This window comes from Pecten maximus, chromosome 8 (genome assembly GCF_902652985.1).
Source record: "Pecten maximus chromosome 8, xPecMax1.1, whole genome shotgun sequence".
Lineage (NCBI taxonomy): Eukaryota > Metazoa > Mollusca > Bivalvia > Pectinida > Pectinidae > Pecten > Pecten maximus.
The window spans coordinates 10,312,198-10,331,279 of NC_047022.1; the positions used below are offsets into that span (position 1 = coordinate 10,312,198).

The 19,082-nt window shown below is 36.0% G+C and overlaps 1 protein-coding gene across 3 annotated transcripts in view; it reads left to right on the top strand.

Annotated features, from left to right (window-relative positions):
- Nucleotides 1–19,082, top strand: part of LOC117332452 (calcium/calmodulin-dependent protein kinase kinase 1-like) — a 150,927-nt gene that overhangs the window by 89,732 nt on the left and 42,113 nt on the right. Inside the window, exon 1 of one of the 3 annotated variants that reach the window (XM_033891367.1) lies at nucleotides 7,837–7,950. The exons of the other annotated variants lie outside the window; for them this stretch is intronic. Coding sequence (XP_033747258.1) covers nucleotides 7,940–7,950 — 11 coding nt within the window. The 5' untranslated portion in view covers nucleotides 7,837–7,939. Of the gene's footprint in view, nucleotides 1–7,836; nucleotides 7,951–19,082 lie in introns of those variants that run through there. 3 annotated transcript variants of the gene reach the window in all.

Sequence of the window (19,082 nt, forward strand, 5' to 3'; positions counted from 1 at the left end):
AGGATCTTTCTCAAATTTCATATGTAGGTTCCCCTTGGTGCCTAGTTATGCATATTGCATTTTGAGACCAATCGGAAAACAAAATGGCCGACAGGCAGCCATCTTGGATTTTGACAATTGAAGTTTGTTATCGCTATTTCTCAGAAAGTACTGAAAGGATCTTTCTCAAATTTCATATGTAGGTTCCCCTTGGTTCCTAGTTATGCATATTGCGTTTTTAGACCAATCGGATAACAACATGGCCGACAGGCAGCCATCTTGGATTTTGACAATTGAAGTTTGTTATCGCTATTTTTGAGAAAGTACTGAAGGGATCTTTCTCAAATTTCATATGTAGGTTCCCCTTGGTGCCTAGTTATGCATATTGCATTTTGAGACCAATCGGCAAACAAAATGGCCGACAGGCAGCCATCTTGGATTTTGACAATTGAAGTTTGTTATCGCTATTTCTGAGAAAGTACTGAATGGATCTTTCTCAAATTTCATATGAAGGTTCCCCTTGGTGCCTAGTTATGCATATTGCGTTTTGAGACCAATCGGATAACAACATGGCCGACAGGCAGCCATCTTGGATTTTGACAATTGAAGTTTGTTATCTCTGTTTTTGAGAAAGTACTGAAGGGATCTTTCTCAAATTTCATATGTAGGTTCCCCTTGGTGCCTAGTTATGCATATTGCGATTTGAGACCAATCTGAAAACAACATGGCCGACAGGCAGCCATCTTGGATTTTGACAATTGAAGTTTGTTATCGCTATTTCTGAGAATGTACTGAAGGGATCTTTCTGAAATTTCATATGTAGATTTCCCTTGGTGCCTAGATATGCATATTGCATTTTGAGACCAATCGGCAAACAAAATGGCCGACAGGCAGCCATCTTGGATTTTGACAATTGAAGTTTGTTATCACTATTTCTGAGAAAGTACTGAATGGATCTTTCTCAAATTTCATATGTAAGTTTCCCTTGGTGCCTAGTTATGCATATTGCGATTTGAGACCAATCTGAAAACAACATGGCCGACAGGCAGCCATCTTGGATTTTGACAATTGAAGTTTGTTATCACTATTTCTGAGAAAGTACTGAAGGGATCTTTCTGAAATTTCATATGTAGGTTTCCCTTGGTGCCTAGTTATGCATATTGCGTTTTGAGACCAATCTGAAAACAACATGGCCGACAGGCAGCCATCTTGGATTTTGACAATTGAAGTTTGTTATCACTATTTCTGAGAAAGTACTGAATGGATCTTTCTGAAATTTCATATGTAAGTTTCCCTTGGTGCCTAGTTATGCATGTTGCGTTTTGAAACCAATCTGAAAACAACATGGCTGACAGGCAGCCATCTTGGATTTTGACAATTGAAGTTTATTATCGCTATTTCTGAGAAAGTACTGAATGGATCTTTCTCAAATTTCATAAGCAGGTTCCCCTTGGTCACTTGCATTGCATTTTTGGACCAGTCTGTCCGGAAAACAACCTGGCAAACAAACAGCCATTATCGTTAAATCTCAAATTTCTTATATAGCTAGGATTCCCTTGTTTGAAAAGTACTGGAGGGATGTCTAAATTTGCACAGATTAGTAAAATGAAGGGAAAAGTAGAGAAAAGATCAATCTGACATGGAACCTATGAAGATCATTCAATGGTGGGCGCCAAGATCCCTCTGGGATCTCTTGTGATAATTGAAGTTTGTTATCGCTATTTCTGAGAAAGTACTGAAGGGATCTTTCTCAAATTTCATATGTAGGCTCCCCTTGGTGCCTAGTTATGCATATTGCATTTTGAGACCAATCGGAAAACAACATGGCCGACAGGCAGCCATCTTGGATTTTGATAATTGAAGATTGTTATCGCTATTTCTGAGAAAGTACTGAAGGGATCTTTCTCAAATTTCATATGTAGATTCCCCTTGGTGCCTAGTTATGCATATTGCATTTTGAGACCAATCAGAAAACAACATGGCCGACAGGCAGCCATCTTGGATTTTGATAATTGAAGTTTGTTATCGCTATTTCTGAGAAAGTACTGAAGGGATCTTTCTCAAATTTCATATGTAGGCTCCCCTTGGTGCCTAGTTATGCATATTGCATTTTGAGACCAATCGGAAAACAACATGGCCGACAGGCAGCCATCTTGGATTTTGATAATTGAAGTTTGTTATCGCTATTTCTGAGAAAGTACTGAAGGGATCTTTCTCAAATTTCATATGTAGGTTCCCCTTGGTGCCTAGTTATGCATATTGCATTTTGAGACCTATCGGAAAACAACATGGCCGACAGGCAGCCATCTGGATTTTGACAATTGAAGTTTGTTATCGCTATTTCTCAGAAAGTACTGAAGGGATCTTTCTCAAATTTCATATATAGGTTCCCCTTGGTGCCTAGTTATGCATATTACATTTTGAGACCAATCGGAAAACAACATGGCCGACTGGCAGCCATCTTGGATTTTGACAATTGAAGTTTGTTATCGCTATTTCTGAGAAAGTACTGAAGGGATCTTTCTCAAATGTTTTTGTAAGTTGCCCTTGGTCTGTAGTTCTGCATATTGCATCTTGGGACCAATAGGAAAACAACATGGCCGACAGGCAGCCATCTTGGATTTTGACAATTCAAGTTTGTTGTCGCTATTTATCAGAAATTGCTGAAGGGATCTTTCTGAAATTTCATTTGTAGGTTGCCCTCTGTGCCTAGTTATGCATATTGGATTTTGAGACCAGTCAGAAAACAACCTGCCCGACAGGCAGCCATCTTGTATTTTGACAATTGAAGTTTGTTATCGCTATTTTACAGAAGGTACTGAAGGGATCTTTCTCGAATTTCATATGTAGGCTCCCCTTGGTCCCTGGTGTTGCATTTTCGGACCAATCCGAAAACAACAGACAGCCATTATCGCTAAATCTTAAATTGTTTGCAAAGTACTAGAGGGCTGTTTCTGAATTTACACAGATTAGTAAGACTTAGAGGAAGGGAAAAGTAGAGAAAAGATCAATCTGACATGGAACCTATAAAGATCATTCAATGGTGGGCGCCAAGATCCCTCTGGGATCTCTTGTTTTTTTTTTTTTTTAAATTATGAGTAAAATTTACATTTGGAGCTTTTCTTTACACTGTTTATAATGTACATGGATAAAATCTCTATGTGTTTTTATTAATGTTGTAAACTTGATAAGAACATATCTTAGAAAGACCTATAACTTTTAAGATTATGAATGTAACTGAGCTAGAATTCATAAATTTGTATTCAGTAAAAAAAATTTAACGGCCATTTGGCATGTTATTGGTTTTCATTTGAACAAAGTAATTTGTTGATATTCTCAATTGCAAGCTGATGTCTGATGCTGATTTGATCTAGATCCATTGGCTGTTTGAGTCAAAAGAATTTTTTTGGGATTACCAAAAAAAATTCTTTTGTAATTTACGGAGAGAATTCTTGATTTCTATCTTGAATACGTCGGTATTGTTCCTGGATTGAGAGGAATACTTCATCTCTAATTTTGTAGATAGTTAAATGTTGTATGTGCAAGACTACTTTGAGTTTTGTTTGCAGAAATTCCATTTCGGAAATCATCCGAAAGTGACACATCAATCGTAATTATTGGCCTTATATAAGATTTACAGGTGATTGGTGAAAAGACCATTAAGGTCGTCCTGAGTTTGAATCTAGGTCATGTCCACATTGTACCATTTCCATTGCTAAAAGTATTGCAAGCTTACTTTGAAAAAGGAAAAAAAAAATGGATCAAAACTATTTTGAAATTTTGGATAATTTTTATACCTGGAAAATTCAGGTTTTTTTTTTACATATATTTTCTGTAGTGAATTTTTTTTTTTTATATACTTTTTAATGTAAATGTTCAAAACAATTTTTTTTAAATTAAGCTGCAATGTTGTACGTTTTCATCAAGATGACAAGGAATATAGCTCAATCTTCTAATCTAATTTTATTTTCCATTTCCCTTTCATGACGGAATCGGAGTGCTTTAGATTGAATCTCAATTTGAAGTGGCTCTCCTAAATTGGCAATATTACCTTAATAGCAAATTGATCTATATCTCACACCAGAGGAAAAATTGATAATCCTTATATTCGCGTAAACTGAATGCCATTTACCATAGCTGTATATTAAGATCAGAAGAAAATTTTTATCTTCATCATCTCTGATCAAGTCCAGTATCTATAGAAATATTTTATGAAATCTTTTGGACAGCTAGGACACCAGTCTAACACAGGTTTACTTCCCTGCACACACACACAGCTTGTTAGACTTAAGTATTCAATGAAAAGTAGGACACTGAAAATCCAAACTTTTTTCCATTCATGAAGAGGACCGGGTTTCAGTCCATCACAGGGTTACTTCCCAGTGGAATGGTACAGATTTGCATGGCTAGGTAGATTGACAACAAAAACTTTGAAAGTACAATTTCAATTACAGAAAAAACTGACCTTAAAATTGTTTAAGAGTACGCAATCTATGCATACATCTTACATTATTATAATGGAGAAAAATATGTTTTGTGCAATTTACAATGTAAATATCTTTTTCTTTAAAATTCATTTATTTTTTCTTTATTTTTTGTGAACTTTATTTATTTACAACAATTGGGAAACAAATCATAATAATGTATTTTAATCCTGCATGTTGGCCCAGATGAAAGCATAGGAGGGGTCTTACTATTGAAGGATTAAATGGAGAAAAACCACATGCTCGGGCAGTTGACCCTGTACTTTTTACACGTCCAAACAAGGATTGAACCCAAACCCTCTAGGGAAAGGAAAGTGTGTTACCACTGTGCCAACTCATAATCCTTACAGTTTTGCTATTTTTAATTAAGAAAGAAGAAATTTAATACAGTTATGCTCCCAGGGTTGACCCTTAAGGGTTCACTGGACTTTCCCAGATCAGAATTTTCTGGGTCATAGCATGAAGTTCCTTATACAATATCAATACATTATTCAAATTGCTGAGTTTAAGTATTCATTGAATTTAGAGATGAACACAATTCTGCTAATAGCATGCCTTTGGGGACTGACATGGAAACCAGATATTAGTGAGATTCACACCCAGTAACCATATGACTGCCTGCTGGATATTGATAAATTACCTCAGTCTTCCTAATAAATATAACAGGATTAGCCAAATAGTCCGACATCCTCCGCGGGGACCTAATGAATTCCACACTAGTGAAATGATTGAAACGTCACAATGGTCAGACTTTTGCTAAAACTGTAAGAGGAGTGGAAAAATAAATACACAGCCCGACTAGGATTCGAACCTGGGACCTCCGAACACTTGCCAGATGCTCTACCAATTGAGCTACCTCAGGTCCAGTTTCGCCACACTCTTCCCTCCCTTTTGAAGTCTTCGACCCAAAGACCTAACAACTCACAACCCAGGTTTGGGTATCCCCTTGTCAAGTATTTACCTCATTTGAAACAAGGTTTGGTCACAGGCACCAAATATAAGGGGTGTAGAAAAATGCATGGCTAGACTGCATGGGGTTCGAACCTGAGGCTTCCGAACACTAGCCAGATGCTCTTCCAATTGAGATACCTGGTTGCCAATGATCGACCTGTCCCAGTTCCGCTACAAAACTATCGAGTACTTTCAAAAAGCCTTACTTCTCCAGGAACGTTGATCAGTATATGTGTTATTGTAACAGGAGAAAGAGAAAATGTAGCAGCTAGAATGGGATTCCAACCGGCGACCCTCCGAACTCTAGACGGACACTCTACCAACTGACTTACCTAGTCGACAGTGACCAACCAAGTCCAGTTCCACTACATTATAGTTAATGCCTGCTTTTTTATATTCTATATTGCTCACAAAACATATTTCAATCAATCGTTAACTCAGGGTGTTGACGGCTACCTCATCTGTTAGACTGGTGAGTTTAAAACCAAAATAATTCTTACCATTGAAAAACTGTACTTTTTCATTACCATAAAGTTATTTCCGCGACAGCCAAATTGTGCGTGGAGGTTTTCACATATCTGTTCCTTAATTGTCTTCACGGTGACCTTTGACCTACTTAAAAAAAAAAAACTTTGTCCACAGTATTCTAACCATACAAAATAGCTCCGCGCTTTCATATCTGAACTGTGTTCATTGTGGCAAGACCTTTCCATTGGTATCATTTTTGCAGACCTTACTGACTGTGAAGTGATGGACCTTTGACCTACTTTTTAAAAGCTAATTCTAAATTTCATCCCACATGGTGAGCTATGTTGTCTTCTGACAACTCTTATTGAGAAGTATCATATACGTATACACCCATACATGTTTTAGACCAATCAAAATCCTTGGCACTTTTTTTTATAAGGTATCAATACATTGCATGGTCTGATCCTATTTCAGGACATTTGTTGGCTATATAGAGAGGGAAGCTGTGGAAGTGTTGACATAGACATGACTCTTCCGCAATAGTCTTTTACTGCCATAAAATCCAATCAAGCACTTTTGTGGCCTCGATTTGTGATCAATAATGCACTTGTTTGACCCAGATTTGTGGTATTCTGAATAAAAAATCATGTATCAAGCACTTCAATATAAGATAGAAAATCTCTGTATGCTATATAATTATAATTATATATATAGTATTTCAAAGTGGAATATTAATTTTAGAAATAATACTCGTTTCAAAAAATGTAAGCAATAAAAGTTGATAATTTGCATTCTTAAACAAATCAATCTTGAATACCAAGGTACTTTTACTTGTTTATTCAATTTTTCACAAATATATATTTGGCGATTGATACACATTGGGTGAACAGCACTGTTTAGTATCTACAATGCAGTAAGATTAATGGTCAAAATGCTTGTTACGAAAAATTTGCATGGTTCCTGGTGAGTTTGTTTTATCCATTGCTGTACAGTCAGTTGTTTTTATTTTGCTTCAATAAAATGGATCCAATACCATATTTTACCTAATAAACACACTAAGCACTTACTTAATCACAATAGGGGTGCACTTGATGAAATCATTTACAGAGAAAGTTTTCAGGTGAAATATGAGCAGAAAAAAGTTATTCCCACACCTTTATGTAGCAAAAACAATTTAAAATCTTTGGTTAAAAGACTGGAGATTATATTTGAAGATCAGTAAGGTAAGAAACTTTTATATGTGTCCATTTCTGCACCAATCCTCTTTTCCTTAAAAGAAGGTGGGAAGGGGGGGGGGGGGGGGGGGGGGGGGGGGGGGGACTATAGGTTTCCTCCACTGTCTATCTGTCTGTCAGTCGGTCCCCTCAGTTTTTTTTTTAACTTCTCAGCCCCGTGCTTCAAGGAATGTTGGTGAAAGTTGGTATGTAAATTCAGTATGAGTTATACAGATCAAGTTCGAGTTTCAGGGTTTATAGGTCAAGGTCACTGTTACTATTTTTAGTGTGGGCCAGTAGGGGAGATGTATTGTATTAGCAATGCCCAGATTGCTTATATTTACAGTGAAAATAACATGCAGCTCCTTTATTTTGTGATATTTGAGTACAAGGTATATGTAGCTTTACAATCACTTACAATTTACATGACGATTATTATAGAACTCATAAAAAGTTAACTATATCTATCTGACAATAGGCCATCCTTCTAAAATTAAAATGTAATAATTCTCTAAATATCTTTCGCAGTTAGGTGAAAATTCCAACTGATTACTCTGCAATTATTCCGTATTTAAAAACGTTTATATGGTGGGTTTTAATAGGAGAAATACAGTAGGTTGTATTTTAATAAGGTGTTCAGACTTTTATTCAAAAGAGATTAGTGTTTAGACTTAAAATTAAGCTGTTTACACTGTCAGTCATACCATACGCAGGTCAGGCATTGACTATACACATTTTAGACAGGTATACAGTGTACAGGTTCACCTTAGCATGGTCAAGTAGTGAGAAATTTGTGGAATTATTCTGAGTTTGGACATCAATTTTAAGGATTTATTAGTGTGGATGCTGAACAGGTATTTTATTTTGTTTTTCAATTTACCTTCCAACACCATAACTACAATATATGATTTACAGACTTGATATTCACACCCTGTTAATAAGCTATAACTATGATCTTTAAAGACTGTAGCTATTGATATGTTAAATTGTTAAAAAATGCAAAACCAGCTAGATTATTTCTTCCTTTCAAATGAAAGGGGATATATAGTTTTAGTTGGTTTGCTTTGGTTAAACATCCTATTAACAGCCAGGGTCATTTAAGGATATGTCAGGTTTTGGAGGTGGAGGAAAGCCGGAGTACCCGGAGAAAAACCACTGGCCTACGGTCAGTACCTGGCAACTGCCCCATGTAGGTTTCAAACTCGTAACCCAGAGGTGGAGTGCTAGTGATAAAGTGTCAGCACACCTTAACCACTGGGCCACCACGATGAAACTCAAGTATGTGGTATATGCATTTATCTCAGCCACAGATGCTGTGCTGAGTACATGTAATCAGGTCACTGTGACCTTCTATTGTAAAATGTATGCGCATGAATTTTAAACTTCAAAAAAATATAATTAAAAAATTCAGGGTCGGAGGTTAAAAATTAGTTCAAACAGAAACATCTATATTGTTTTGCTTGGCCTTAGCAAGCAAATCTATGGCATGTCTGTTTCACACAAAAAGAAAGAGTTCTGTACAGTAGTAGATCATAGATATGGGAGATGTGTGGATCAGTATTGGTGTTCATGGGTAATGAATTCATCCACTTTAGAGCTGTTAAATCTATCTGTGATCCCAACAGGGACATCCACTAACCTTGGTGTAGTCATCACACATGCTATAGTTTTGTCTATAATGGTACTCCGATGGCTGCTGGGTTCCCATGCTGGGTACATGTGGACTACATCCGCTACTATACTGTAATTAAATTGAACACACTAGCACATATATATCTGGTATATATATATTTTGCGTATATTCCAACTCTAGCTTCAAATGAGATTTTAAATCAGAGGTGCTGCATTCTATCACCGAGTGCAGAACATCTCGTGAAGATTCAAGATAGTGAATTCCTCACAGGTGACTTCAAAACAGATATTTCATATTTCGTGTTTAAGTATGAATGGCTATAATTTCATATTTTATATCTGAGTGTGAATGGCTATAATTTCATATTTCGTATCCAAGTGTGAATGACTATAATATAGAAACTGGATACTGAATATTTTTTTCTGTGAACACCGTCGAAAAGAAGTGATTATGATTCCAAAAATGGAAAATGCTACAGAGGCTGATACTCTTTACTACTTGTTGTGAATGAATCTTATCCGTATCTGGATTTTAACAACAATTTTATTCATCTACTGAATCAAATTCTCTGCATATGAGAACTCTTTGCTCTACATGGATTACCTTCACTTGCTGTGAATATTTTGTGGAATACACTATTGAATTAAGATATATAGCCTTGAATATGAAATTCTGTTCAAACTTTCAAAGGAAAAAAAAGTTTATACAGATTTTGTGACTTTGTCGTGCATAACATTGCTAAGGAAATTATCATTACTTTAAAGATTCAAATGTTGTATCCACTTCTAGGCCTGGTGAGTATAACAAAAATTGTTTTTCATATGATTTGAATTAGATTTGTGTCAGTACAAATTGTTTTAATAAAATGTATATATCCTTTGAATTATTCATATAAAAAACACTTAAGTACAGTGGAAAGCTGATAGAAATTTAAATACATGTATTTGAAAATTACCGAAACATAACGATTTTTGAATAACTGTATTTATCAAGGGACATACAGATAAATTCAATTGATTGGAAGATGGATGTATGACAGCATTCCCCCCTTGCAAAGTTCAGAGTACCTTTTACAGGGCGAGTTCGATCATCGATTTTTAACTATACACAGGCTGTTCCATCAATTGCAATTTCTAATGGCGATAAGCAACAACCAATCACTACCATGCTTTCAAATGGTGACGCAGGCACAGATGAAGTCTAGTTACCTTGGTCAGACTAAAGTAAAGTCACAATAGTTTCTGATGGAACTTGCACACTTATATACAAGGATTGATATATTTCCTTATTATTGGGCAGAGTTATTCCCCTTTCATAATAAAATTCCTGTTGACTTCCAATGAGATAATTAAATTTCCATGTAATTCTGTTAGAGTTACTCCCCTTGTAATTCTGTTAGAGTTACTCCCCCTGTGTATTTATACCCCCGCAACGAAGTTAGGGTATAAATGTCTGTAGACGCATTTTGTCCGGACAACTCCTCCTAAACCGATGGGCCAATTCCGATGAAACTTCACACAAATATTAATGATGATGTGTAGATGTGCATGCCAAAATTATGGTTGCTATGGCAACTTGTCACTATAAACAGGTTTTCCGATAAGAACCATAACTTTAAGTTTGTCCGGACAACTCCTCCTAAACTAAATGGCCAATTTCAATGAAACTTCACACAAATATAGAGGACCATGTGTAGATGTGCATGCGACTTTTTTTTTTTTTTTTAATTATGGTTGCTATGGCAACTGGTCACTATAAACAGGTTTTCCGATAAGAACCATAACTTTAAGTTTGTCCGGACAACTCCTCCTAAACTAAATGGCCAATTTCAATGAAACTTCGCACAAATATAGAGGACCATGTGTAGATGTGCATGCCACTTTTTTTTTTTCCAAATTATTGTTGCTATGGCAACTGGTCACTATTTTAATGGGTTATCTTAGTTAGCCTCTAATTAACAATTCCAATTCGACATTGACTCTTGCAGATTGTGGGGGTATTAGTCAGCCATCCTGGTGACAGTTCTAGTTCAAATTTACCATTTACAACAATCTTTATCATGATATAAACACTCTAATATCATAGACTAGAGTTACTCTCCTTGTTATTCTGTTAGTTATTCCCCTTGTGCATTTCAAATTACCATTTACAGTAATTTACATTTTGATGAAAATACTCACAAATGATTAGTGAGAGTTATCCCCCTTGAGTATATCAAATTATCATTAATTTAAATGATAAAAAAATGTCATTTCCATGTGTATTTTCCTGGTACAATTTTGATAGCCATTCATCATAAACAATGATGATGGGTTAGAGTTATTCCCCTTGCATAATTCAAATTATCATTGACTAATGATAATTAAATACGTTTTCAAGTGATGCTTGGAGTTATTTCCCTTGCAAAATGAAAATTGATATATATATATATATATATTGGCTGAATTTTATTCCGTGTGCAAGTACAATTGTGTTTTGTCATGTAAGAGTTATTCCCCATGCTTAAAATTCGAAGAGTCATTGACTAATTTTATAATTAAATGCGTTTTCAAGTGATGTTTGGAGTTATTTCCCTTGCACGATGAAAATCATTATACATATTGGCTGAATTATATTCCGTGTGCAAATTACTCGTTACTAGTTATGATTAAGTACAATTCTATGTTTTGTCATGTAAGAGTTATTCCCCATGTTTTAAATTCGAAGAGTCGTTGGCTATGAAACAAACATTTGCCTGGCGTGTATTTTCTCAGTAAACAAACCTGATACAGTCTCTGTGTAGATAACTGATTGACCTTGGCTTGTTTGAAGATTGCTTCCCGATGCAGCAAGGCCATTCTGTTATCAGCTAAATAGATTATATTTGAATTGGTGCTAGCTAGTTCTCACACCAGTCAAACTGTACTTTGGTATATATACATGCTAGCGTTCAGGTGTATCAGCTGATTCTCAAGCCGGAGATATATCATTATCACTGGAGCTTCCACCACGGAGATGAGGGGAATTCCCCTGTTGTGATAAATTTTATGATACCTAATCATCAATAGGTACATATTGGCCGGATGTCAGCCTGATATAACATTATGAATAAAACAATTGAGCTGGCAGGGGCTGGTGAGGGAGAAGTTGGAGTATCAAGGGAAAATGTTTATTACTTTACCACGCATATGTAGAAGCTAGTTCTGGATGTATGAAGTTTATTTCTCCTCATTACCAATGGGTGAATTATTACGTAAGTCTCTTGAGGGATTTAGCTGACAATTATAAATACTGGTTGGTTGTTGGGTTGAGTTAATTAAGAAAGCCGGCTATCAACTGTTACACAATCTGTCTTCATCGAGGATTTATGATGTTAGCTGTCAAGTTGATATTTGATTCATACTACTTATTACATACCACATTGATTCATACATAAATAATAATACTTATGATAATATTTTGAATTTTGTGTAGGTTATTAAGTATCTGACTGTGAGAAGATTTTCACCGCATTTCATTCATTCATTCATTCAAATTTATCTGAAATTGGGATACATATATGTTTTATATGTTTTTGTTGCGGTAAAAGTCAAATTTCTTCAGAAACATGCTATGAACTATATAGTCATTTGCCATAATTTGTAGAAACTCTCCACTTAATCTGTCCACTTAAATCTGTTTTTAAATTAAATTAAATAATTTTACTTGAAAGTCTTTTTATTGAGCATATTTGGGGTGATGTATCCCTTTTGGACATTGTTCTGATTTTAGTAGTGTTTATCTGACATTTTGATATGATGCAGCCTTCAGTGTTAATGTCTGGTGGATCCTGGCGTATCATTGCCTTTGTATTTCTTCTTATAGGAAAATTGAAGGATGATTAATACATTACTTTAATTTACTTGTGATAAAAGTGGAATTAGGAGAAGAGAGAGAGAGGGGGGGGGGGGGGGGGGGGGGGGGGGGGGGGGGGGGGGATTTCATATAGACTTGATTTACCTGGTTATGTAACTCTCTTAGAACAGTTGATATCTGGAACAGAACCGATACCATCAGAAACGGTTAAACCTTTCAATTTCTTTCTCACTCATCACCAGAGAAACCAACAGCTAGCCTATCATCATAGAGAATCAATTGTAATACATTCTCAGTAAAATACTTGAAAATCTAAATGAGAAATATCAATATACATACATATAAATCAAATTTGTATAATGTGAACTTTCGAAAAAAGACATTTGATTTGTCTTGTCGATAATGATGTCATAATACTATACCAAACTTTGTCTTCCTTATGTACTGAGCTGATAATCAAGTCCTAAAGTCAGAATAAAATCTGTGTAGCTGTGTTAATACCTGTTTTATAGTTGTCAGTGTTACATGTTTCAAGGTCTTCTAAATGGCAGGTATTTTTACTAAAGATGTTTAACACTTAATGCATCATGTTGATAGCATGATTTCTGCATTTACCTGTATTGTCAGAAATTACGTTTATATCAAAATGTTTTTTGTTTTAACTTCTATACTGTGGTGTTGTGCCTTACCAGGGAGATATTGAATGGTAATGTCATATCTTACCAGGGAGATATTGATCTGTAGTGTTATATCTTACCAGGGAGATATTGAACTGTAGTGTGATATCTTACTAGGGGGATATTGAACTGTAGTGATATCTTACCAGGGAGATATTGTAGTGTAGTGTGAGATCTTACCAGGGAGATATTGATCTGTAGTGTGATATCTTACCAGGGAGATATTGTAGTGTAGTGTGATATCTTACCAGGGAGATATTGAACTGTAGAGTGATATCTTACCAGGGAGATATTGAACTGTAGTGTGAGATCTTACCAGGGAGATATTGATCTGTAGTGTGATATCTTACCAGGGAGATATTGTAGTGTAGTGTGATATCTTACCAGGGAGATATTGAACTGTAGTGTGAGATCTTACCAGGGAGATATTGATCTGTAGTGTGATATCTTACCAGGGAGATATTGAACTGTAGTGTGATATCTTACCAGGGAGATATGGAACTGTAGTATGATATCTTACCAGGGAGATATTGAACTGTAGTGATATCTTACCAGGGAGATATTGATCTGTAGAGTGATATCTTACCAGGGAGATATTGAACTGTAGTGTGATATCTTACCAGGGAGATATTGATCTGTAGTGTGATATCTTACCAGGGAGATATTGAACTGTAGTGTGATATCTTACCAGGGAGATATTGATCTGTAGAGTGATATCTTACCAGGGAGATATTGATCTGTAGTGTGATATCTTACCAGGGAGATATTGAACTGTAGTGTGATATCTTACCAGGGAGATATTGAACTGTAGTGTGATATCTTACCAGGGAGATATTGATCTGTAGAGTGATATCTTACCAGGGAGATATTGAACTGTAGTGTGATATCTTACCAGGGAGATATTGAACTGTAGTGTGATATCTTACCAGGGAGATATTGATCTGTAGAGTGATATCTTACCAGGGGAGATATTGAACTGTAGTGTGATATCTTACCAGGGAGATATTGAACTGTAGTGTGATATCTTACTAGGGGGATATTGAACTGTAGTGATATCTTACCAGGGAGATATTGATCTGTAGAGTGATATCTTACCAGGGAGATATTGATCTGTAGAGTGATATCTTACCAGGGAGATATTGATCTGTAGAGTGATATCTTACCAGGGAGATATTGATCTGTAGAGTGATATCTTACCAGGGAGATATTGAACTGTAGTGTGATATCTTACCAGGGAGATATTGTAGTGTAGTGTTATATCTTACCAGGGAGATATTGTAGTGTAGTGTGAGATCTTACCAGGGAGATATTGAACTGTAGTGTGATATCTTACCAGGGAGATATGGAACTGTAGTGTGATATCTTACCAAGGAGATATTGAACTGTAGTGTGATATCTTACCAGGGAGATATTGTAGTGTAGTGTGATATCTTACCAGGGAGATATTGTAGTGTAGTGTGATATCTTACCAGGGAGATATGGAACTGTAGTGTGATATCTTACCAGGGAGATATTGATCTGTAGTGTGATATCTTACCAGGGAGATATTGAACTGTAGAGTGATATCTTACCAGGGAGATATTGAACTGTAGTGTGATATCTTACCAGGGAGATATGGAACTGTAGAGTGATATCTTACCAGGGGAGATATTGTAGTGTAGTGTGAGATCTTACCAGGGAGATATTGTAGTGTAGTGTGAGATCTTACCAGGGAGATATTGTAGTGTAGTGTGAGATCTTACCAGGGAGATATTGTAGTGTAGTGTGATATCTTACCAGGGAGATATTGAACTGTAGTGTGATATCTTACCAGGGAGATATTGAACTGTAGTGTGATATCTTACCAGGGAGATATTGATCTGTAGTGTGAGATCTTACCAAGGAGATATTGAACTGTAGTGTGATATCTTACCAGGGAGATATTGAATTGTAGTGTGATATCTTTCCAGGGAGATATTGATCTGTAGTGTGAGATCTTACCAAGGAGATATTGAACTGTAGTGTGATATCTTACCAGGGAGATATTGTAGTGTAGTGTGAGATCTTACCAGGGAGATATTGTAGTGTAGTGTGAGATCTTACCAGGGAGATATTGTAGTGTAGTGTGATATCTTACCAGGGAGATATTGTAGTGTAGTATGATATCTTACCAGGGAGATATTGAACTGTAGTGTGATATCTTACCAGGGAGATATTGAACTGTAGTGTGATATCTTACCAGGGAGATATTGTAGTGTAGTGTGATATCTTACCAGGGGAGATATTGTAGTGTAGTGTGATATCTTACCAGGGGAGATATGGAACTGTAGTGTGATATCTTACCAGGGAGATATTGATCTGTAGAGTGATATCTTACCAGGGAGATATTGAACTGTAGTGATATCTTACCAGGGGAGATATTGTAGTGTAGTGTGAGATCTTACCAGGGGAGATATTGTAGTGTAGTGTGATATCTTACCAGGGAGATATTGAACTGTAGTGTGAGATCTTACCAGGGGAGATATTGTAGTGTAGTGTGATATCTTACCAGGGAGATATGGAACTGTAGTGTGAGATCTCACCAGGGAGATATGGAACTGTAGTGATATCTTACCAGGGGAGATATTGAACTGTAGTGTGATATCTTACCAGGGAGATATTGATCTGTAGTGTGATATCTTACCAGGGAGATATTGAACTGTAGTGTGATATCTTACCAGGGAGATATTGAACTGTAGTGACATCTTACCAGGGAGATATTGAACTGTAGTGATATCTTACCAGGGAGATATTGATCTGTAGTGTGATATCTTACCAGGGAGATATTGATCTGTAGAGTGATATCTTACCAGGGAGATATGGAACTGTAGTGTGATATCTTACCAGGGAGATATTGAACTGTAGTGATATCTTACCAGGGGAGATATTGAACTGTAGTGTGATATCTTACCAGGGAGATATTGATCTGTAGTGTGATATCTTACCAGGGAGATATTGTAGTGTAGTGTGATATCTTACCAGGGAGATATTGAACTGTAGTGTGATATCTTACCAGGGGAGATATTGAACTGTAGTGATATCTTACCAGGGAGATATTGAACTGTATTGTGATATCTTACCAGGGAGATATTAAACTGTAGTGTGATATCTTACCAGGGAGATATTGAACTGTAGTGTGATATCTTACCAGGGAGATATTGAACTGTAGTGTGATATCTTACCAGGGAGATATTGAACTGTAGTGTGATATCTTACCAGGGAGATATGGAACTGTAGTGTGATATCTTACCAGGGAGATATTGAACTGTAGTGTGATATCTTACCAGGGAGATATTGAACTGTAGTGTGATATCTTACCAGGGGAGATATTGTAGTATAGTGTGATATCTTACCAGGGAGATATTGTAGTGTAGTGTGATATCTTACCAGGGAGATATGGAACTGTAGAGTGATATCTTACCAGGGAGATATTGATCTGTAGAGTGATATCTTACCAGGGAGATATTGAACTGTAGTGTGATATCTTACCAGGGAGATATGGAACTGTAGTGTGATATCTTACCAGGGAGATATTGTAGTGTAGTGTGATATCTTACCAGGGAGATATTGTACTGTAGTGTGATATCTTACTAGGGGGATATTGAACTGTATAGTGATATCTTACCAGGGAGATATTGAACTGTAGTGTGATATCTTACTAGGGGGATATTGAACTGTATTGTGATATCTTACCAGGTAGATATGGATCAGTAGTATGATATCTTAATAGGGAGATATTGAACATTCAAAATATTTATTTTGATGGGAATTGCAGTAGTATATATTGATATATCTAGGTCTTCAGAAAAAAATTAAAGGTTAAGATTGAGAATTATATTTAGATATCTGTACAACAGTTGGTTTCAATTGGTAGAAAAAATTCAGGATATAAAATTGAAGCTTTGATTGCAGGAAGTTGAGAGAAAGATAACACCAATATGTGTAAATTCTTAAAACGAGAAAAAAAATGAAGGATGAGAATTTAAATTTCGTTCATGGAAATTTATGTATTGAGTAATGGTACGTCTGCGTCAAAGTCTTCACAAAGAATTCACAATAAATGAGGTTGATTTTCTAGTTTAATTTCCTTCCTGTGAAAAAAGTCCTGGAGATTTTCTTTATCGTTCCCTGAATACTGTCTCTGAGGAGAGATTGCCACGACCACGTATATTGAAATGTCTGGACTGGTTGCAGGCAAAGTTGGAAATATAAACATTTTTGGAAAAATCAGAGTAGAAAGTTTAACTTTCATGCATGATGCCATGCCTGTAAACCTTTGAAAATATCCATGGGGGCATATTGTAGTTAATAAATATTTCCAGCCTCTGTAATAGAGCACTGTTTGATGAATGAATACCTAGCAGGAATAACATGTATTCTGCACTCTTTGTGTTGGAATAATTCAATCATACTGAAATTATGCAATATATTTGACTGCAAACTTCTGATATTGATATTCACCATGAATACTTTATAGTAAGCAGTTCATTGCTCTTAACAATTTGCCTTTATTACATAGAGGGGGACTGTAGCTTGTATTGTTTGAGTCCGCCCAGGCTCTGACAAAAAGTCTACTTGCCACTTGGAACATATTTGTATTTGGAGCAAAAATCACCAAGGTGAGGCAGTATGTCATATACCAAAAATAGGTCATTCTGACCTACATTTTGACCTTTGACCTATATATTCAATGCATGATTGCAATTCACCTGAATTGTCTTCTTAGTTTACAGTACAGTTCAGCATTACGGACATCATATTTCAAATATGAGCTTGAGCAGATACATCAATGAAAAGCATGGGATATATATGGGAGTATGTTTGTCATTTGATATTTCACTCGGAGCAAAACTTCAACCCCTATAGCCTTGCAGCAGCTGTATCAAATATCAATTAAGTTACATCAGTATAAAAAAAAAACTATATTAAGAAAGCAATAATTACTCTCATTTAGAAGGTGTTCTTTTAAAAAGTAATAAAAAATTTCAATTAATAGCTGGAGATTTTGTTTTATCTTAATTAGGCTATGCCAGATGTGGCTTTGAAAATAAGGTGCTCTAGTACGGGATTCAACTTCGTTATACAAATTAAGGAAATTTTTGCAGCTGTGGTTAATATGCCCAATATAATTAAAGGACTTTAAAAATGCCTTCAACACTTCAGAACATTTACCACACTTCAATGATTACTTGATATTAAAGTCATTGAATAATGTAGAATATGAAAAAAGTCAGGGCAGGTTTTCCTCACACTTTGCATGATATAATATATGAAAGGAAATTGTCAAATATTTATATTCAAAACATAAATGCTTAAACATCTAGGTCTGATATGATGAGAATTTTTCTGATAGAATGATAAAAATAAAGAAGGTAATAATGTTTTGGAAAATTTGGAGCATTTACCAACATAGAATAATTAAATCTTTCTAACATTTGATAAATCTGTGATTTTTTCTGTTGATGCTTCAAAACTGTAGAATATTTACTCAAATTGAAAAACCAAACTCAATTGAAAAATTATTGTCCTGATTTTGTCTGTTCACTGAAATTGACATTATCATCACCTGCTCTGACATCCGAGGAACGCAACAGCAGAGGAGAGACCCAATGTCCAAACCCAGGACTTCTGAACTCTAGACAGACCGACCAGGACTCGAACCCAGGACCTCTGAACTCTAGACAGACCAGACCAGGACTCGAACCCAGGACCTCTGAACTCTAGACAGACCAGACCAGGACTCGAACCCAGAACCTCTGAACTCTAGACAGATCAGACAAGGACTCGAACCCAGGACCTCTGAACTCTAGACAGACCAGACCAG